At 42.5% G+C, this 23,438-nt stretch overlaps 1 protein-coding gene across 2 annotated transcripts in view; it reads left to right on the forward strand.

Annotated features, from left to right (window-relative positions):
* Positions 1–23,438, forward strand: part of TEPSIN (TEPSIN adaptor related protein complex 4 accessory protein) — a 599,267-nt gene that overhangs the window by 539,112 nt on the left and 36,717 nt on the right. For both annotated transcript variants that reach the window (XM_044085070.1, XM_044085071.1), the window contains one exon: positions 13,193–13,327. In XM_044085070.1, coding sequence (XP_043941005.1) covers positions 13,193–13,327 — 135 coding nt within the window. The remainder of the gene's footprint in view (positions 1–13,192; positions 13,328–23,438) is intronic.

Here is a 23,438-nt window from a genome sequence, read left to right on the forward strand (position 1 = left end):
AAATAGCAGGGAAATTACACTGTATGGTCTTGGCTCATCTGGTAGGGATACATTGGTGTCCCTCTGTGTTTGTGCTGTATGTGAGGTTATATACTTGTATTTGTTAACAAAAATATTTTTAGGCAGCACAGGATTCATAAAATGGAAATGTCATAAATATTCCGTAGTAGAGTATTACATTGCCACAGCTGTTTTTCAAGATAATGGATGGATATATGAATTAAAGGTGGAGTGAATTGTTCACTGCATTGCTAAAACTGTTTTTTGGAAATATCTAAGTTAAACGTGTGTGTTACTATGAAAAGTTACACTTTACAGGCACCAGGTACATATTTAATTGTAAACTGCAAAAGAAAATAGTTGATTACACTGCTCAGAATGGAATCTGAAATGGGAGGATTCAAGATGAAAGTTGTTTAAAAGCAGTAAGAAATAAATGCTGGCTTTCCATTGAAGAACTTCAGTCTGACAGCCCATCAGATACAGTGATCATAATGTTTATAAGGAAGGCATTATATGCCAGATTGTCATTGCTGGAGTCAATGAATCAGTGGTCATAATATGGTGAAGTGTTTGACAAATTAAAATTAACTTTATCGGGGTCACTCACTTACTTTAAATGGGCATGGAAAGGGAAGAATGAGAGCTAATGGTGTTTTTCTTTAATTTAATTTAATTCTTTTAATTTTATTGTTTTTGTGGTTCACTATTGCACTGCATGGAATATCTTTTTGTATGATTTACAGCTAGGTTACATAAAATTGTGTTGGTTGAGGGAACAAAAAGTGAGTTTTTTTCTCCTTTTGCATCTTTAAAGTTGTCAATGACCAACTTTTTGGTCATAGCAATGCTTGTACTTTGATAGAAAATTTTATATCATTCAGCTTGGTTAAGCATTATTTCCAATAAATTCATTTCTCTTATTTTTATTGCTATTGGAAGGGAGGATTGGCAAAGCACTTCCTTCAAGTGTGATATAGCAGAATCATGATCATTGGCACATGCTGTGTGTATATTACCTTGTTCTAGTATTCATTATATGTGAAATATTGAGACATGCGTGTGGATAAGTTGAAACCTAGAAGACTGCACTGTACATATACACCTTGCTGTACAAGGTGACTGACATTTTCACCTTTAAGACTATGGTGCTAGTAATGAGGTGCTGGAGTGTTCCATCACATCTTTACCATCTTCATCATCAGCACTGTCATCTTTATCATCTTCTTCACATCATCATCATATATATTGTGTCTTCATCAATATCCTTGTCATCTTTATCACTATTGTATCTTCATCATCTTCATTGTAAACATCATTATTATCTTTTTCTCTGTTAACATAGTAATTGGCATCATTACATATTCATTTGTCTTATAGGTTCATAGGTAGGTACTAGGCTATCGGCCCTGGACCCTATACAAGCCCAGCCAAAAAGGTACCCTGGCTTTTGCCACCCAAGAAAATTATTTTCCTGTGCCACTGTCGAGCAGAGCCACAGAGGTGATCCCCGGTGTGAATTTCCTATTTCCCATCCAATCATCAAGATTTTTCTTGAAGAGTGCTAATGAGGAGCTTTGTTTGATATAGGTAGGTAGTTTATTCCAGAGTATGGGAAGTCTCTGGGACAGGAATCGATCCCTCCGGCATGTTCTGTTTATTGTGGTGACAAGGTTTAGGTCCCTAGAGTGTGTAGCTCGGAGGGATTGGGATTTCTTTAAGTAGAGCATGTCCAACAGCTTTGGATTTGACATAGCTTTCTATGCTAGGCAGAGATCACCTCTGAGCAGGCAATATGCGATGGAGTAAAGCTGGAGTTTTTTAAGACGGTCTGCGTAGGGCATTAGTTTGAGGCTGGTAATCCTCTTTGTGAGGTATTTCTTTGGCCTTTCCAGTTGTTGTAGATGTCTTGTGAGGTACATACCAAAAGGGGCGTTGTACTCTATAATGGGTCTAATGAGTGATGAGTAGTGGGGAACAATGACCTCTTTTTTCTGGATGAGAAACCTTTTGTGATGAGGTGTGCCACGTAGAAGGATTTCCTGACTACTGTGGCGATGTGATTATCAAAGGAGAGACTACTGTCCACCTGTGTCCCAAGGTCTCTTATCACACTTTCGGTATTAAGTATACTACCGCCTATGTTGTAGTTCATGGTTACAGAGTTTTTACCAAAGGGGATGACAATGCACTTTTTGGCATTGAGCTTGAGGGCATGGCTTTGACACCAGGCATCTGTCTCAGTGAGGCCCTTTTGTAGGATGTCCACATCGTTAGGAGTTTCGATTATGGCTCCTAGTTTGCAGTTGTCTGCGAACTCCGTTAGCCAAAGACCTTCTGTTAACGTTAGCCTGTACTTCAGAGAAGTAGATACCAAACAGGAGAGGGACGCAGGACTGAACCCTGTGGTACACCACTTGTCACTGGTCTGAAGTCAGATTTGGAGTCTGCAACTTTCACAGTGTGGGTTCTTTCAGTGAGCCAGTTGGCAACCCATCTTGTGACATAGGGATTTATACCTAGTTTAGTGAGTTTATCTATAATTCCAGCGTGGGGGATGGTGTCGAAAGCTTTGGCAAGATCTAGATAGGCTGTGTGAACCACCTTACCTTGTCTGTGGCTTTGGTGACTGCTTCAAAAAAGTCTATCAGGTTTAGGAGACATGATTTGCCTTTTATAAACCCGAACTGGGTGGGGTCCAGGGTTTGGAAATTACCAATGTCTTTGTTTATAAGTTCCATGATGATATGTTCCATGGCCTTGCAGACCAGGCTCGTCAGGCTAATGGGGCAGTAGTTCCCGGGGTCCATGGTGGCTCTCCCCTTGTGGAGTGGGATAATCGTCGCTGTGCGCCATTCAGCAGACACAAAGCCTGAGGTGAGACTATGATTGAACATGGTACTTAGGTGGGGTGCCAGTTTGTTCTGTAGTTCATGTAGAACACAGCCTGGGATGTTGTCTGGTCCCATGGATGCTGTGTTTTTGGCTTTGGAGAGTGCGTTTTTTTTACCTGTGCAGCCGTGATTACAGGAACTTTACTTTCTTCCGTTATAGAGATGGGCTCTTCAGGGGGTGAGAGGGGGGTAAAGTTAGCACTGAACCTATCTGCCAGGATGTTGGCAATATCAATTGGGTCTGTATATTTAGTGCCATTGTGCTGTAACTCAGAGCAGATCTGAGTCTTGCCATTGAGATTCTTGACATAGCTATTGAATGCTTTGTGGTTGTCTTTAGAATCAGTGGCAATTTTGTTTTCGTAACTAGCTTTGGAGGATTTTATCAGGGATCACAGCATCTTACTGAGGCTGACCAGGGAGCTCGTTCACTCATGGGATTTTACTCTTTTGCAACAGTTTCTTCCTTCTTTTGTACAGTTTGTTTATGGCAGCGGACCACCAGATTGGCTTCCTTTTTTTGGAGCATGGCGTCTTAATTCTGTTTGGGATAGCACGATCCATGCACTCATGTAAGTGCTTATAAAGTGCAGTTATGTAGGATTCAGTAGTCGTAACTGTATTGTCCATCTGCATGGGTGTCCTGAAATTCACCACTTCTGTCTTAAGAAGCATGAAGTTGACTTTGGAGATTTTTATTTACCATGGTTTCCTTAATGGGGGGTGGGTCAGGATGTGGATATCTAGGGTAATTAGCTTATGGCCAGATTTGACCAATGAGGCGTTGACTTCAGGTGTGGATATTGTTGCCCCTGTTGGGGGTGTGGATAAGTTGATCCAGGGCATTGGAGATTATGAATTCCAGAAAGCGTTGAGCGAAGGAGTTGGTACATGAGTAGTTTTCCCAGTTAATGGTGGGGTAGTTGAAATCGCCCATTATTAGGGTGTTTGGTTGAACCCTAATATTTTCCAGTACATCAAGAAAGGAGGAGTGGGAATCCTGGGGCATGGTGGTTGATCTTTAGCAAGCTACAATTTGGATTGCAGTTTTGCCCAGAGTTAGTTCGGCTGCATTATCTTCATCACACCTTCATGATGTGTATCATTATTGTTATCTTCATCTTCACCTCTTCATCATATTCAGCAGTTTTCATCTTCAGTTATTGCTTCTTCATCACTATTGACATCTGTATCATGATCATCTTAATCATCTTCACATGTGCGTTTTCATTGCCTCTTCATAATCTTCATTTTCATTTTTGCCAGCATTATTGCCATCATAACATCTTCATTGTCATCATATTTTCATAATCACTTTCACTGCATTTTCATTTTCATAGATGTACGGAGTATTCCAAAATATTTAATTCCAGCACTGGTCCATTCAGTGCATAAAAACAAACATATTTTACTGTAGAGCTATCCTTTAGATTGTTCACATGCCTCGAGTTTTCTTTCTGAAAGTGGTTATCCTATGGTAGGAAACTATTAGTGCTATACATCTCTGTTATTATACTGTATGCCATGCATTATACTCTTTGCAAGGAATCTTATCCTGTTCTATTATGTTTTCACTTGTTGATTGTAATTGCATTTATTTATTGATTTTATTGTCTGATGGCTATTTGAGTGACTGTGCTGCATTTATGTGTTGAAATCTGCTAAAGTCTAATGAAATTCCTACCCACAGCAAACTGTCCAAGTAATTGTATCACTAGAAGGCAAGGTCACAGGACATGGAATCAGGAACTAACTGGACAGTTGCTCAGCCCACAGTAAATACAAGCATAGGTTTGCTATGCTTAATAAGCATAGTTCCACTGAAGTAACTAAAGTACTCTGTATTTTAGAATCAGAAAGCCCACTTTATGATGAGAGCATAATTATAGCAGAAGGTAACTAAAAAAAAAAAAACTTGCACCTGATCTTTAACTCCTTATAAATGCACTTATGGTCTCTTACAGGCTGGCACTTTCACCTCTTTTGTCACTGGTAGAAATGTTAAAACTATGTGGACTTGGCACTCCAAGATATAGTAAAATTGTCTGGGTTTGAGTTTGTGCAGTACAGGAGACAAATGGGGTGTTTTTCCTTTAATAAGTAAATTAAAATGCACTTGAAGTTTCCCAAGAAGGAAACTGAGAGCCTCTACCCTTTACAGGAAACTGACAGAGGTTAAAATAGGTGGGACAGCTTATAGCTCATTGCCTAGGTGTGTATGTGTATGGGGAGGTGGGGTTGGCTTGGAAATACTCCATGGATGGAGGAAACTAGTTAATATCTGTAAAGTAAAATGCACCTTTGATTTGAAAAACATTTATGCAAGGAGACTGCTTTCATTTCAACTAGTAAGTGAAGGAGTGAGTATGTGCTGCTTTCATCTCAGAATTTGTGTGGAAAGAAGAGTTGACAATAGAAGATTGTACCAATGTAATACCATAGTAATGAGTGTCAAATGGCGGAGACATTACTTGCCTAAACATTTCTTTTTATGCTTCTCCCAAACTAATTTTCTGATTTTTCACCCTAATTAGTAAATGAAGGGGCTGCAAGTGATAAATCTCTGCATATAAGCTATGAAATGCAAATTGGCAAAATGTCAGGGCAGAGCATGAGGGAGGCCACTGATCAGGATCCCCCAGCCTAGTTAAATGTATTGCACACTAGTTAATTGGCACAACAAACCATTACATGTAATCTCTATGGAGCTGTACAGAAAAAAAAATATGCTTTCCACCCCAGCAGTGTGAAACTGGATCCAGTGTCAGTTTTTAATATTTAAAGGATCATTGTACTAAAAATGTAATTTGCCACATTTGTCTTCATTTTGATGTTGTTGCCTCTTGCATTTGTTTTGCTGATTTTAAGAATCTGTAACCTGTAATCACCAACAAATATACCAGAAAGTGCTTTTAACTGCAAATTATACACAACAAAATATGCCAGGTGATTGCAGTCTCACCTAAGAGAACGTAATTATTTGTACCTTCTGAAACATTCATGTTGTGTTTGCTGTCTCTTTAAAGACATGTACCTGTGCTGCATTTGGATTGAATTTGCACCATTTCCACAACACACTGTTCAGATCTCTACTAAAGCCTTTGCTGCCTTTTGTTATAGAGTTTAGAATTCTTTTCCTGCCTCCATCAGATAATTAGCCAAGTGTGATACCTCACCAGCCAGTGCCTTAATGCATGCAGATAGCACTAGCCTGAGATGATGAGTAGGGACCAGCAGCAACTTGAAAGATTTTGCTTGTCAGCAGTCAGTAGGTTGGTCCAGGTCAGTCATCCATATCCACTTTAATTTAAGGAAAAAAAAACAGATCAGGTAAAGTACTGAGGATTATGGCTCTGAGCTGTGGGTTATGTAACCAAGGGTACAGATTTTGATTCCTTCCACATTCATTTACTTCTGTGTAACTTTGAGTAAGTCCGTTAACAAGGTAGTGCTCTTCAGTCACTCCTGGAAGGGGGGGGGGTCTCCTGTTTAATAGGCTCACCTGGTTAACAAATAATATAAAATGAAAAGAATAAAATATACCACTCTATCACCAACACAAATGAGAGCTTTTAGTTTTCCTAATTCTCCTAACTCGTAAGAATTCTCTGTGGATTCTGTGCAATTGGTCCATGAAACTTGTTGTAGTTCAGGGGACATGAAGAGGCAGAGACAGCTTTAAACAACCTAATGATTCTGATTATTTATTTCTTACGCGAAGTGTGAAAAGGACTGTGAAAGAGGCAAAGAGCAGGAGAAGAACACCTGTGCAAAACCAATAAGAGGGGAATTTTTAAGTAATTCAAAACCAAATAATGGAATGTAGTACTGCCAATGCCCCCCCCCCCCAAAAAAAAACAGGTCAAACTTTTTAATGGTGTGAATTTATGCAGATGTCAGAAGGTCTGTCAGATATAGCAGGCAACAGCAGCAAAGCAGTGAGTCAGTGAATATTGTAGTATGGATGCCATTTGTTCAAAATTCTTAAGAAGATGGTGGGGATCATAGAGTTTTTTTTTTTAATTACTGGTACACAGCCATGGAACATAGCAGACAAGAGCCCTTCATTACAAATAAATGTAATGCCTAAGTGATGCCCCCACCCACCCACAGCAAAAACAAGTTTTGTAGCTAGATGTTTAACAAGACTTGTGCTACAACTGGTACTTCTGTTTTGTGTTATCTGTAACTACCAGCCTGTTTTTGTTTGATCTAATTTGATTCACTTCGAGCAGAGGAATTAGTTGAACAAATTCAGTATGCCTCCCTACAGTACCATGATATAATACATATACCCCCCCAAGCTGTCTTTTCTGCATTTAAATTTTCTAAGTGCTGCTTCATGTCTTGCGTGTTTTGGCAGATTGATAGCCTCATTCTTGGTAACCTAAAAAGTACAGTTTTGTACCTACCATAAATGTAGATGTCCGATAGGAATGCATCTGCAGTCCTTACAAATGGGTTGTCCTGTCGTCAGGCAGCCCTTCGGTCGGCCGGATTCCAAAGTCTGGGTCTGGCTTCGGCTGGTGTCGCACTTCACCCGACGTCATTGCTGCAGTTATTCAGGTATAAAGGCATCAGCCGACACCATTTTCCTCAGTGTTTCTTGCCCCAGATGCCAGGTGCCCTCTAGGAAGGCTAAATTTGGATAAATGCCAATGATTCCAAATATTAGAGAGCAAACAAAAAATAAGCATGTATGTACATATATACAAACAAATACACCATAATAGATTCCCCCAGCTAGCTATAAGAGGGGCAAATACCCTAGGATTACCACAGAGGGGAAGGAGGGTGGGTAATCCTGACTGCAGATGCATTCCTATTGGACATCTACATTTATGGTAGGTACAAAACTGTACTATGTCCTTCAAGGATGCATCTGCAGTCCTTACAAATGGGTAGAATACCATAGCCAAACTGGGGGAGGAGGAAAGATAGAATTATGGTGTAGTTAAGATCCCTTGCAAAACAGCAGTGGCAAAACCTGCTCGGGATCTAGAGTATAAAGGTAAATTATAATGCTTGGCAAATGTATGCACGGAGCTCCAAGTAGCAGCCTCTAAAATGTCTTTGGTAGCCACTCCTCGTAGAAAAGCTGTGGTAGTGGCTGTAGCTCTTGTAGAGTGAGGCCTGATGTTTTCTGGAGTTTTCTTTCCATGGTAGGAGTAACAAAATCTAATGCAATTTCCTATCCACTTAGATATTGTCTGTTTTGAAATTGCTTTCCCTTCCATTCCTGTTGCATATGCTACCAGTAGCTGGTCAGTTTTTCTATTGCTCTTGGTCCTGTCCAGGTAGTAGCGTAATTGTCTGTGTACATCCAAGGTATGCAACAGTCTTTCTCCCCTGTTCTGTAGGTTGGGGAAGAATGTAGGTAGGTGGATAGCCTGATTTAAAGATACTCTGGAGACCACCTTAGGCATAAAAGTAGGATTTGTTCTCATGGACACTCTATCTTGATGGAAGATCAGAAAGGGCTGTACTGCCATCAATGCCTGTAGCTCAGAACCCCTTCTTGCTGAAGTGATTGCCAGCAGGAAAGCAGTTTTCCATGATAAGTATTGCAATTCTGCTGTTGCTGCTGGTTCGAAAGGAGGAAGTGTCAATTTTTCTAGCACAAAGTTCAAGTCCCATGCAGGTAATGGTGGCTTCCTAGGAGGTTTTACATTTTTAATTCCTCTCAGAAACTGCCTGAGCAGAGGATGTGAGAAGACTGGAGGATCCAAGTCGTATTCTGCTGAAATAGCTGATGCATGAATCTTAATGGAAGAGTAGGACAGGCCTTTGTGGAATAGCTCTGCCAAGTATTCCAGGATGTTGGCTATGTTTACCAGTGACACATCTTCCCCTTTAGCAGTACTCCAAATGAGATATCTTTTCCATTTTGCTGAATAGGTTTTCCTTGTTGAAGGTCTGCAAGCTTCCAAGATAATGTCCTTAACCCTTTAGGATAAATTTGGGTTAATTTGTCTTAAGCAATGTTCCAGGCAGTCAGCTGCAGAGTTTTCAGGTTTGGATGCAGGGTGTTGTAGTTGTTCTGAGTTAACAGCAAGGGAACTAGGGGTAAGGGCCATATTTGTTCCCGAGACATACTCCTCAGTAATGGGTACCAATGTTGCCTTGGCCAGTCTGGAGCTATCAGAATGATCCTTGGACGGTCCTCTTTGATCTTCAATAGCACCTTGTGCATCAAAGGAAGTGGTGGGAATGCATATGCTGTCTGATTTTTCCAACTGAAGGATAGGGAGTCCACCTTCCAAGCCAGTGGGTGGTATGTCCTGGTGCAGAATTTCTTTAGTTGGTGATTGCGTGGGGATGCAACTAAGTCTATTTCTGGGAGACCCCATTTTCTTGTAATGGTTTTGAAGATGCCCGGATGCAGCATCCATTCGTGGGCATCTGTGGTAGTCCTGCTTAATATGTCTGCTAGAGTGTTTTCTTTTCCTGGTACAAAGATTGCTTGTAACTGAATGTTGTAACTCAGGGCCACATTCCAGAGGTCCAGGGCCATCCGGCATAGAGGGTACGAATGTGTGCCTCCCTGCTTGTTGATGTACCACATAACTGTGGTGTTGTCTGTCCTTATCATCAAGTGACCTTGTCGAAGAAATGGTTTGAAAGTCTGAATTGCCAGTTTTACTGCCAGCATTTCCTTTAGGTTTATGTGTAGGTGTAGCTGCTCTTGAGTCCATAAACCTTGTATGCATTTGTCCAGCATGTGGGCCCCCCAACCGAGGTCTGAGGCGTCCGTTGTGATGGTTTGGCTTGGTTGAGTGCTGTGGAAGGGCAATCCTTCGTTTGATTGACAGGCCTGAGCCCACCATTGGAATTCTTGCTTCAGGCATGGAATTATTGGAATTTGGGTTTCTAGGCTGTGCTTGTGCTGAGACCATAAATTCCTTAGGTATCACTGTAGCTTTCTCATATGCAGTCTGGCATGTGGGACCAATATTATGCAGGATGCCATGAAGCCCAATGCTTGCAGGATTTTTCTTGCTGTTAGATGGTTTTGCTTTGTTAATGCCAAGAAGTAGAGAGGGAGTTGCTCCTGTTTTTCTACTGTTAGGAATGCCATTTGTTTGGATGTGTCCAGCTCCGCACCCAAAAAGGTTATCTTTTGGGATGGTATCAGCCTTGACTTTTTTATATTGACTGTATATCCCAGGGCTTGTAGAAGGTAAATGACTCTTTTCAAGTCTTCTGCTAGCTTGTTTTTCTTGTCCGCTTGTATCAGGCAGTCGTCCAGGTAAGGGTAGATTTGGATTCCCTGAAGCCTGCAATGAGCGATTACTGATGCCAGACATTTCGTGAACACTCTGGGCACAGTAGATAAGCCAAAGGGCAATGCTGAGAATTGATAATGCTCTGATCCTGCAAGAAATCTGAGGTATCTTCTGCAATTTGGTCGTATGGAGGCGTGCAGGTATGCCTCCTTGAGATCTAGAGTTACCAGCCAAGACTCCTTGCCCAGCATGGGAAGAAGCTGCTGTAGGGTCAGCATTTTGAATTTTGGAACAATGAGGAATGTGTTTAAAGCGGACAGATCGAGAATAGGTCTCCATTTGCTTTCTTTCCTTGGTACTAGGAAGAGTCTGGAGTAAAAGCCCTTTCCTTGCTCCATATATGGTACCTTTTCCACAGCTCTCATCTTTAATAATTGATTCACTTGTTTTAGAGCTTCTGCCTTTTGATTTGGAGGTAGGTTTGGCATTCCTCTCTTCCCTGGTAGAGTATGGAAATGAAACCTGTAGCCTTGATCTATTGTCTGTAAAATCCACTTGTCTCTTGTGATGTAATGCCAGTTTATTGAAAATAAGGCTAGCTTCCCGCCTAAGGGTGCTTCTAGTTGTTCCCTGGTAGGCGGTGCCAGAGCCAAGTCACTGTGATTGTCCTGTAGTAGTGGTGGTGGCTGTGTCTGTGCCTCGCTGGTTGTTACCCTGCCACTGGCGTCCCCTGTAGGCACCCCTGGATTGGCTTCTGCCTCTTGAACGCCTATTCCTGCCTCTCTGTGCTCTGGAGGAGTCTGGAAAGGACCAATTCTTGGAGGGCCAATTCCTGCTAAACCTTGGAGGTTGGACCTGTAAGAAATCTTTCACTGTTTGGACAGATTTTGCCTTCTCTTCCATCTTCTTCAGCACCTGTTGTGCAGGAGAGCCAAACAAATTGATCTTGTCCATGGGAGCATCTAATAGTTTTGATTTGACATGGGCCGGTAAGGCCTGCTCTTTGAACCATGCATGCCTTCTGATAACTGTGCCAGTCATGGCTGATCTAAAGGAAGCCTCCAGTGCATCATAGCCGCATTTTAAAGAATGGTTACTAACTTGCTGAATGTTAAGTACCATTTCCTGAACATATTTCTTGTCTAAAGGTTCATCAGAGGACAGTTTTTTGGTTAACTGATCTAGCATAAATTCTTGATACTGGATCATATGAAATTGACAGTTCAAGGCCCTAGCTGAAAGAGTAGCAGAAGTGTAAACTTTTTTACCCCATCTCTCTAAGGACCTGGATTCCCTTTCAGAGGGGAGGGGATTTTTGGCAGAGGTAGTTGCTACAGCCTTAGGCCCCTGGGAGATAGTCTCAGGATCTGCAAAAGGAGCCTAGTCTCAGGATCTGCAAAAGGAGCCTAGTCTCAGGATCTGCAAAAGGAGCCTTGTATAAATGGTGATGTGTGTCCGGGACCCTGTAGTACCTATCGGGCTTAGCAGGGGCCAGAGGTAGAGAATCAGGAGCAGTACAAGCATCATTAAATGCATCATCTACAACAGAAAGAACTGGAGGTATAGCTAAAGGCCTATGTTGTGGTAAATGCAAAAAGGTTCTAAGCCTTTTTCTGGAATCTGAAAAATCTTGGCCCTGCCACTGAAATTGTTCCCTCATAGCATGCAAGGTTTCCCCAAAGGAAAATTCCTCAGGCGGAGAGGCAGAAGGGATGGACTCTTCAGCATCAGAGTCTTCATAAGGGGAAAAAGGAGCCTCTGGAGGGTCTGTATTATCTGAATCAACAGAGGAATCATCTGTGGAAACTGGCTCAGGGGGCTCTGCTCTAGGCCTCTTCTCTGGAGGTGGGTGAGAGGCCCTGTCTGGGTGAGGTTGGGATCCCCGGATTAAAGAAATGAGATCCTCTGCTAGACTAAGCATTTGGGAACTGGGGCTAGGCCTGTGAGAGGGGGTCTTAACAGGCACAGATTTAGTGGCTTTAGCTGCTTTAGCCCTGGCAAAGGCCTTAATGGACATGGCTGCAGGAGGCCTAGCAGCTCCACGTGCAGGGGTTGAAATATCCAAGGGAATAGTGTCAGATAATTCCTGAGAAACCACAACTGCAGGTTGGATTTCAGAAGCCGATTCCACCAGGTTGGAAGAGGCCTCGGTAGAAGGTAAGTTTTCGGCTGAAGGAAGAACCGCTTGCTCGGTTTCGGCCGAAACCGAGACACTCGCGGTTAGCTTAACTGCGGTTTCGGCCGAAACCGCGGACCGCGAGTGTCGGTCCTTTTCCTTGCGTTTTTTGGATATTTGTGAAGTCGGAGGATCCGACGGCATAATATAAGCAAAATCGGAGCCAAAAAACTGCTCAGCAAATTCCGACCGACGTCTAAGCGTCCGTCGGTTAAAAGAAGCACAGGCTAGACAAGCTGCTACGTCGTGGTCTGGGCCTAAACAAGGTAAGCAGTAAGAGTGGAAATCTTTATGAGGCATTTGTTTCCCACAAGTTAAACAGTTATTCACTTTTTCTGACATCGGCTGAGGCAAGAAAGAGTCCCCAACGGGGTACTTAGCTTTTAGAAGTCTTCGGTAGTAGTAGAAGTATTCGGTAGTAGTAATCTCTGGTTCTGACCGACCGGCACTTGCGAACAGCTTCTGCTTCGGGCGCCATGCGGCAAGAAAGACTGGGGAAAATGGCGTCGGCTGATGCCTTTATACCCGAATAACTGCAGCAATGACGTCGGGTGAAGTGCGACACCAGCCGAAGCCAGACCCAGACTTTGGAATCCGGCCGACCGAAGGGCTGCCTGACGACAGGACAACCCATTTGTAAGGACTGCAGATGCATCCTTGAAGGACATCTCTGGAATACTTAAATATATTTTATATTCACAGATGATTCTTTAGACTAGAATGTTTTGTTGCTATAAAAATACAGTATCATCTCACTGAGTGAGTAAATGTTTTTAAAGTGCCAAATATGCTTTGTTGCAGAAAAAAAGATTATCTCGCTGAATGATTGAATGATGAGTGTCTTTGAAGTACCAAATGTTTATATAATTGATATTTAACTGTTTTTGTCATCACAGAGAATGATGAGTGCCATTTCTTCGCTGATTTGCTCAGACCTGCTGTCACATGAACAGATTTTCACAGTCACTCAGCCTCATCTTCAATTGCTCAGCAACAGCACCCCAGGACCCATTGCCAACCGAGCAACCAAGGTGAGGTATCATTGATGAGCAAATTGCACAGGCGTTGTTTTATTGTGGTATGCAGTGATGAGGCAATATGTAATACTTTACTAAAGTTGTGTGTCAGAGCGTTCAGGCTGTGCATACCTAACCATGGATCTGATGTTGTTAATCTTCATTCATTCATGACAGATGGGCATTGGTTCTGTCCTGTGAACCAACTTGGCCAATATAACAAGCTCGTGCCAGCCAAAAACTCTCAAGCTGAGGTTACCCATAGTGCCCCTCTCCTAATCTCCTCAGATCACGTTTGCAACATAGAGTTTCAAGACGTGTCAGGCCAGCTCTCAAGCTAAGTGTTTTTTTTTTTCACTAAATATTGACCTTTGTTTCTTTGTAATTGCTTATAACTCCTCTATTCTTAGTCGTTTATACTTTGTGATACTTTACTACTGGCGTGAGTGAAAATTCCCTTCCTTTTTACCTTCACTAATATTTCTTAGTACCATCGTTGGTACAGCTCCCTCCCTTTTCCTTACCCTTTGGTAATTTGTATATATCGTCATTGGTATTCTTCTTTCCTTTCCTTTACCCCTTTGAGTATTTTCTTCCTTTACCATTGTTAAAAAAAAAAAATTCCTTTCTTTGTATGTGTGTGTGTGTGCGTGCGTGTTTGTGACTGTCATTGACAATATTTCTCTGTACTGTTAAACTTCTGCTTTTCATTAGCATTGGTTCATTGTTGTTTGGATAGTGGTAGTAATGCCGGATAAAAAGGACACTGCTGGTTTCAAACAATGTGACAAGTATGGCAGGAAGATGTCCAACTCTGATGGCCATCTCTCCTATGTCTATTGCCTCGAAGTACCACACTTAAGATTTCATCCCCTGTGCGAGCTATGCAAGGGCTTTAGTGCCCACACTTTAACCAAATGCAAGAATAAGCTAATCCTGAAGGGTCTTTTAAAAACCCCTTTCTTGGAGGCTTTACCATGAGTGGAGGTTTCAACCCCTCATAAAAATTTCAAAGAAGAGGAGCCAGTCAGTACTTTCATCTCTTCATATGCAGGAATTGAAAACTACTAAGACTCAGGTTCATACAGAACTGAAAACAAAAATTGCTAAAATTACTTCGACACCTGTGTAGGCACCAGAGTCAAAAACTCTGTCCATGTGCCATCCTTGACCACAAAACCGGCAATGACTTCTTCTCCCATGGTACTGATCCTTTCCACAGTACCACAGACCCTCTTGGCACCAAAAATAGTGTCCCCATTAAAACCAGTCATTCCCCCCATCGCAACTTTACGGTTCTTCGACCATGGTGCCGAAAGTCGACACACTAGCCAGAACCAGTTATTCTCCATCAGTTGACTCCTTTGTTGGGCAGCAATTAAGTCCATTCCTAGATCGGCCTGAATCCCCATCCGGGATGTCAACTGGTTGCACCAGGAGTCTTTTGGAGCTCAACGTAGTGAGACTCGTGGACCAGCTCCTAGTGGCCAGAGGCATCCCAACCCCTTCTAGGATCTCCCTCCCACCCAGAGCCAAAGGTTTTTCTCCACAGACTCCAACTAAATTCTTCCTTCAACTTCCCCAAAGGTCTTGGAGCCATTGATGCCGCTGCCTACCTCAGTGCCAACCTCTTCGGTTCCATAGGTAGACCTTACCTTGGTTCTGGAGCCTACCCTGTGGACTATGGCTCAGTCGGAGCTGACCCACCCTCGGGACTATGACTGATCTGTCAGCACTTTGATCCCTAGTATGGCACCAGTTTTTTCTATGGTGCCATCTACGGTTCTAGCTGTTTTAACAGCTCTGAGTCCTCTCGTGGCCTCTTACCTGGAGCTGGGCTCGTCAGAGCAAGATGCGACCCCTGTTTCCTTGGTTGTCTCTCAGTTCTGGGCTCCCATCCCTCTTCAGGTGGGCTACCTTCCAGGTTATGGAGAGGGCACTTACCTCAGAAAGCTTAGAGTTGTCTTCCCTCGGTACTGGAATACCATATATACATGTCCTCTGGTTCACAGCTGACACAGTCCCCTGTATAGGATTGTTGGGCCTCATGGATGGAGTTTTTGACTGTGGTGCCTACACAGGTGTCGAAGTAATTTTAGCAATTTTTGTTTTCAGGACATCAGGCATGAGAGCGGCAAGACACCCTACTGCAGGGCACCCTCTCTTTGGAGTCCTCTTTAGATCTTTCCCCTGAGGAGCCACGTCGTAAGAAATCATGCAAGAGGAAGCATGTTGATTCTCCAGAAGAATCCCCTCACCAAAGATACAGATTACGATGAGGGGGAAGGGTCCCCATGGTCACCTCCTTAAGACTTCTCCTTTGGAGGCATACTGGAGATCTTGAAACAGAGGGGTGATTGGAAGTCCACCAACCCTTCCTCAGAGGAATCTGTTTTCTTGCAGGCTTTCCATGTCTGACCCTCTACTTCCTGGGTGACCCTGCTTGCAGATGACTAGGTAAATGTGATTGTGCAGGGCGCCTGGAATGCCCCTGACACCATTGAGCCAAGCCCCCAGAGACCAGACAAAATACCCCCCTGAGGATCAGCCCCATTGGTCCAAAGGCTTGGTAGTAGATGCTATAGTGATAGCGGCAGCTACCAAGAAATAACTTGCAGACGTGAGTCCTACTGTTCATCCTCCAAACAGGGAGTCTCGAACGATGAACAGACTGGGGAGTGGGTTTATGCTTTAATGACCTTTGCCATCCGGTCGTTGAATTACTTGGCACATTTTACCCATCTCCAAAGGGACCTGATTACAGAACTCTGATGAGGTATGTGACAAAGTTCTTCACAGCTTGCCACTCTGGAATCCATATCCAACTCGTCCATGCGGTTGATTGCGCATACAACTGAAGGGACAGCCAGGGCAGTGAGTACAGGTGTTGTCATGAGACGTCACGCCTGGACACACTTGTTTGACTTTGTGGACTTTTTCAAGTCTTCCTTCATCAACGCTCCCATTGATGCTACTTCTCTCTTTGATCCTAAAGTTAGACACGCTAGCCAGGTGTGAGAAGGACGGAAAGACCCTGTTTGCTGTGGGTGTACATTTTTCCACTTCCCAACAATCCTATACTAAGAATCAGGGAAGTGGGAGAATGTGGTTCAGGAAATCCCAAGGGCCTTTCTGTGACACACATGGTGAGTTTTCCCTCCCAGGGCAGAGGGGGGAACTCATCAGGAAGATGCCCCCCCCCCATTGCAGAGGGGGGGGGTCCGCATAATCAGGGGTCCAAAGATTCCTTTTCTGGGCAGCCCTACTAGCGCTCCTGAAGAGTGGCTCGATTGCTTGCTCTGTTAACAGTCAGGGGACAATTCTCTGCATCCCTTAGCCTGATATTCAATAACATCAGACTCCTGGATGCAAACAATAATTACCAGAGGTTACCACATCCCCTTCAGTCTTTACCCAATACCACAAAGGAGCATCCCCGATGTTCCACCCAGTCAGAGGGACATCGCAGCACAAGAAATTTGAAAGCTGCTCAAAAAGAGTCATCCAAACAGTCCCACCAGACCAGACAGAAACCGGATTCTACTCAAGATTCTTTTTAGTGCCAAAAACAACAGGGGACTGGAGGCCAATCCTGGACCTCAGCATCCTGAACAAATTAGTCAAACAGACCAAATTCCAGATGGTCATGGTTCAGTCTGTTCTGCTGTTTCTGGAAAAATGGATGTGCTCAATAGATCTCCAGGATGAGTATTACCATATAAAAATGGACAAACTTTCCAGAAGATATCTCCACTTCTGGCTGGGAGCCAATTATTACCAATTTTGAGCGCTGCCCCTTGGTCCCTCCACAGCCCCCAGAGTGTTCACCAAATGTATGGCAGTAGTAACAGCTCACGTGACTCTGCAAGGATTCCAGGTGTTTCCACATTTAGACGATTGGTTCCTTACCGCCCCCTCCAAGCATCTACTGCTTCTTGTCATGCATTACACCCTACAGCCAGCACAACTCCTATGAATATCTTTAAATGAAGAGAAGTCACAAGTAGTACCTACTCAAAGCCTAGAATTTATAGGAGCAGCATTCGACACGAGGACTTGCATTATTACCCTCCTTCATCACAGGCTTCACAAACTAAGATCTTAACTCCAAGTGATACTCTCTCAGGACAAAGTCCCAGCTTGTTTAGTCCTTCAACTGCTAGGATCAATGGCAGCAGTGATTACTGTAGTTCCCCCCAGCAAGACTACATATGAGGGTACTACAGTAGCTCCTAGCCTCACAGTGGTCCTCATTAACACACCCTGTGTCCCACGCAATCCGCATAACCAACCCCTGTAAGCAAGATCTGAATTGGTGGATGAAGCCAGAAATGGAACTAGGGAGTTGTCCCTTCTCACCCTCTCATCCCATGGCCGTAGTGACCATGGATGCATCCCTGATGGATGGGGGGCATTTTCAGGGAAAGACAGTCCAAGGCACCTGGTCCCCCTTAGACGTCAACTTGCAAATCAACTTCCAGAACTGGGGGAGGTGTTTCTGACGTTGCAAGCATTACAATCTGCCCTCCCATCGGGGACAATTGCTATTCAGTCAGACAACATGCCAGTGTCCTGGTATATCAGCAAACAGGGGGGAACCAGGTTCTTCCCATTGTGTTGGGAAGCCATGTGAGTATGGCAATGGGCAGTAGCCACCAACTGCTTTCTGGTGGCAATGCACAATCCCAGGAGCTCCAATGTGATTGTGGACAAACTGAGCAAATGCATTCTCTTACCTCACGAGTGATCTCTCAATTCCAAAGTGGTGACAGTGATTTTCACCAACCACAAATGCAGCAGCTACTTTGCACTAATCCCCCCTCAGGGGGTGTCCCCTAGGGACGTTCTAGTACACAATTGGCTCCTGGGACTGCTTTATGCCTTCCCTCTGATCCCACTATTTCTAAAGAAAGCTCTTCGGTTGAGAAGCAAAGTAATCTTCATTGCACCCTATTGGCCCCGACAGATCTGGTTCTCCTTCCTTTGGCCTCATCTGGTTCACCGCCGTGGAGTCTGGATCTAACTCCAGGGTTACTGTCACACCCACAGGGGCAGATCCATCCAAACCTATCGAGCCTCAAGCTGACAGCTTGATACCTCCACTTCCGGTAATTGCCAGGCAAAACAACCTTTCTTCCCCTGTACAAAAATACTTCTGGCTTCCCATAAACTGTCCACCAGAAAAATTTATCATAGCAAATGGGACAGATTTGTGTTTTGGTCTTGGGAGACTGGACTAGACCCCTTTCTAGCTCCTGTTAGTTTAGTGTTGGAGTATTTATCAACCTTACTCCATTCTTGAGCTTTAGCTTCTGCGATCAGGGTCCATTTAGCAGCTATCTCAGACTTCCATAATGGTTTCCAAGATTCCTCACGAATATCTCACCATCTCTGTAAAACCATTTGGAAAGGAGTCATGCTTATAAACCCACCCTTCAAAGAGCCCATTGAACCTTGGAATTTGACGCTGGTCCTACAAACTTTGACTCGTCATCTCTTTGAGCCAGCTGCCACTTGCGATATAAAATTCTTGTCTTGGAAGAGTTTATCCTTGGTAGCCATTACCTCGTCTAGGAGACTATCAGAATTGTAGGCCTTGTATGTAAAACTCCCGTACATAGTTTTCCACAAAGAGAAGGTATCTCATAGGCTGGCACTTGGCTAACGGCCCTAGGGCCTATACAATCCGAGCCATAACAATTCCCTGGCTATTTCTTCCCACAATATTTATTTCCCTGGACCCCTGTCTAGCAGGGTGATTAACATAATCCCCAGGGTGAATTTCCTATCTCCCATCCAATCATCAAGGTTCCTTTTGAAGAGGGCCAAAGAGGCGCTCTGCTTGACATGTATGAGCAGTCTATTCCAGAGTATGGGAGAGTTTCTGGATAAGGAACCTATCCCTCCAGCATGTTTTGTTCATTGTGATGACAAGATTTAGATCCCTGGAGCATATGGCTCTGAGGGATTAGGATTTCTTGAAGTGTAGCATGTCCAACAGCTCTGGGTTTGACATGGCCTTGTATGTTAAGCAGAAATCGCCTGAGTAGATTATATGCGACAGAGTATAGCTGCAGTTTTTTTAGATGGTCAGCATAGGGCATCTGCTTTAGGCCTGTGATTTTTTTTGTGAGGTATTTCCGCTGCCTTTCCAGTTGTTGCAGATGTCTTGAGAGGTACATACCAAATGGGGTGTTGTATTCTATAATGGGTCTAATGAGGGATGTGTACAGTGGGACAATGACCTCTTTTTTCTGGATGAAAAGCCCTTAATGGTGAGGTATGCCACATAGAAGGATTTCCTGAGTGTTGTGGTGATGTGGTTATCGAAGTTGAGGCCACTGTCTGCCTGTGTCCCTAAGTCTTTTATCACACTTTCGGTGTTTAGTGTACTGCCACCTATATGGTAATTCACAGGTACATGTTTTTTCCCAAAGGGGATAACTATACATTTCTTGGCATTGAGCTTGAGCCCTCTCTTCTACCCAAGGTTTTCTCGGAGTTAAATATTAATCAAACCATCAACGTGCCAGTTTACTTCACAAACTTTTCTAATAAAGGAGAATATTGTTTGCATTTATTAGATGTACATAGACAACTATGTTTCTACTTAGGACTAAGTCTTTCCTTAAATCTGACCAATGTTCCTGTCCTTTTCAGGACTCAAGTTAGAAAATTCAGTTTCCAAAGTCACTTTGTCAAAATGGCTGAGAGACTGCATTTCTTTTGTCTATCAGCAAAACCAGATACTTTTAACTACTAAAATCAAGGCACATTCAACCAAATCAGTTGCTCCTTCGGGGGCTTTTCATTCAAGAATTTATATGGATGACATTTGCACAGCAGCCACTTGGGCTGCCCTTCATACCTTTATCACTCATTACAAATTGGATTTGGTCTCCAGGGGGAGAACATCCTTTGGCTCAGTGGTGCTCAGGAATATCCTTCCATAGGGTCTCCCAGGACATAAAGTAGCTAGGGACTCTGTCCCATCTGTCATGAATGAATGAAGATTAACATCAGATAAAGAAGTTATGTTCTTACCATAACGTTCCATCTGTGTTGTTGAGCTTAATTCATTCATAACATCCTACCCACCAATCCCCTCTGAAAGACTCCTGGAGGTTTGGATTTGGTCATATGTTAGGGCATTTGCTCAGACAAAACCTCCACTTTATTATCTTTATGGGCAAACTCGATCTGAGGAGATTAGAAGGGGCCACTATGCGTAACCTTAGCTCGAGAGTTTTTGGCTGGTGTAAGTTTGTTATATTGACCAAGTCAGTTCCAAGGACAGAACTGAGACCCATCCATCATGAATGAAGGAAGATCAACAACATAGATGGAACATTATGGTAAGACCATAACTTTTTTTCCCACTTCTTTCCTGCTGTTTTCTTTACAAACTTACATTAGCTGACTCAGCATTTCTGATGACTGCTTAGAGGTCATTTATCATTTCTTCTAGGAGATATCTTTTGGCCTGACATTAAAAAGGAATTTGTTGTCACCACCTATATCACAATGATAAAGGCTTTCACATTAGCGTGAGTGTAAAGGTCACTGTATATTCTAAGCAGTTAACCATCCTCATCACTCTTCATATGTAGCACTCATAGTGTAAAGCTAAGCGTGCCATCTCTGTTATGACAGGAAGTCCCTTCCTAGCCCATTTCTCATAGCACTTAACCTGTACCTGATATGCTTCTTCATAACGGTACTTAAAGTAAATGGCTAGATTGACTATCTTCTGAGACAGTTATGCTTCTAGTTTCAGTACAGTGCCATATGTGATCCTACATTATCTAGCATCTCTTTTTTGTTTTAGTGTATTGTTCTAGCTTAATTTCTCCCACTACTTAGGTTTTTACACACCTTTATGGAAATGGGTCTCATTCCTTCGTCAGGGCATAACTAAAGTTCATGAAATCAGTTTTGCTTGACTCTTTGACATTTGATACAAGTGCTCTTCTCAGCACCTGTAATGTACCCAGAGTCGCCACTTTTTGCACTTCATAAGGGGTTACTTTTATTGGTAACATGTTTAGATATATTTAAATATTCTTTTTGATTCGCCCAGTTGCACCTACTACAACTGGAACTATCTATGTATCCTTATTCCACATTGCTCTAGTTCCTGTAAGCAAGTCCTGATATTTCACAAATTTATGTATTTCAGTTCATAACACACTATAGTCACTTGGTGTAGTATTTTCAGTAATTAAAGCTGTATCTGTCTTTTTTTCTGTTTTACTACAATATCCAGTTTGTTTGCTTCTACCTTCTTAGCTGCTGCTGCTAAGGGGTGATGACATGTAATCATTACTTCATCATTTTCAACAATTTTTTGCAGTTCATGTTTTTCAGCTGCCTTGATGTTGTAATGTTTACAAAGTCTCCAGTGCGACAGCCTTGCCAGATTGTTATGTCTTTCAGTATACAAACGTTCAGCCAAGAGTGTATAGCACCCTGTAACAAGATGTGTAGCTGTTTCTAGTTTTATACAGCAAAACCTACATTTGTCTGTATTTCCTGCTTTTTCTGTGGATTTTATAAACCATCTGGTACTTGATCCACTGTCTTGGCTGCCAATATTAACCTTTTGGTTTAAATTTACCCCTTCTAAGCAATTTGCATGACAAATCTTGGTCAAAATACGGCTGTTCTAGCAGATATCTATACTTCTTGCAATAATTGTGATCTTTCCATTTGTGTTATCTTTTTCTCTGATCCTGTTCATTGTAGTCTTTCTTTTTTTGCACATTCTATTGTCACCTGATTTTCAACCATGTTTGGTTGGATTTGCATGCCTGTTTTTTTTTTTCTAAAGGCTGTTGCTACCCTAAGCAAGGAGGTCAGCTTGGACATATTATGTGTATGTTTTAGAACTTTTAATATCTTTGAATCTGATGCTGTCAGTAAATACGTATTCAATCCCACAATCCACAAACTATGTGTAGTCGATTTCAAGGAGGCCCATGCCTTCTTTAGACCAAGGGATATAATCTTGGCAAGCACTGGTTATTGCATATCTTTTTGTGGGGTATGGAGAAAGTTTCATATTCTTACCAAGCTTATCCAACTCCTTTTGTGGCTAATCATTTGCCTCAAAGCTATAAGTTAAAACAGGAAGTGCAAGCTGATTTATAACTTGAACTTTACTCCTAGATGTGAAAGATGTTTTCACTATTAATTTTAGTCTTCTAAAATATTCCTTATTGAGCTTCGTTCTAATTTTTTCATGCTGTAACATTGATCCTTCATCTATCCCAAGATATTTATGCACTCCTTATTCCAGGTCTTTTATATCACATTCCTCCCCAAGTTTTATATTTCATGGAATCTTCAGTTTTTCTTCTTTCAAATGTTGCTTTTGCACATTTGTCAAGATAAAGTGACATTCTTATTTCATCTGAGAGGGCTTGCAGTTGCTCTTTCAAGTGTTTATCTGATGAACTATACAGTTTCAGTGTCATTCACAAAAAGTAGATAAGATATTTTTTCACATGATGATTTTCTTGGAGGCAGACTGAATCCATGAACCTAGGCTGTTGAGTAAGACAAAACAATAATGGTGGCAAAGAATCACCTGAAGTATTCCACACTGGATTTTCACACCTTGGCTAACTATTTGTCCTGTTTTGTTGTTCAACTGCAAAGTGGTTTGCCATATTGTTTCATTAATTCTTTCCTAATGGCTTACCAGTCTTCTTTCCCATGCAGCAGTTCCTAACATTAGTCCCTTTATACTGGCAGTACATAACTGTAATCAAAGTAATCCAGAAAGGGGATGTAGAAGGTCAGGCAGCTCCGAAAGCTTGCATGTGCTACTTCTAAGAATGCGGAAATTGTACCATTAAATAACCATAAATTGTATTTAATAATGAATCATTACATTTTCATAGTCTTCATAGTGTCAGTTTGGATAAAGCAGTGTCGGCAGTATTCTGGCTTTATTTTATTTTTCATATTTAGTAATGTGGGACAGTCCAAGGGGTATGATTGCCAGCAGATAGATTTGTGGACCTATTCCAGCCCTTTTAGGTTAAAAGTCTCAAAATTATCAGCCACTTCTGAGATTAACAAACACGTGTTTTTTTATGTGGAAAGAGGTATTAAAGCAGGG

The sequence above is a fragment of the Protopterus annectens genome, chromosome 10.part0 (genome assembly GCF_019279795.1).
Source record: "Protopterus annectens isolate FY-2018-M chromosome 10.part0, PAN1.0, whole genome shotgun sequence".
Classification (NCBI taxonomy): domain Eukaryota; kingdom Metazoa; phylum Chordata; order Ceratodontiformes; family Protopteridae; genus Protopterus; species Protopterus annectens.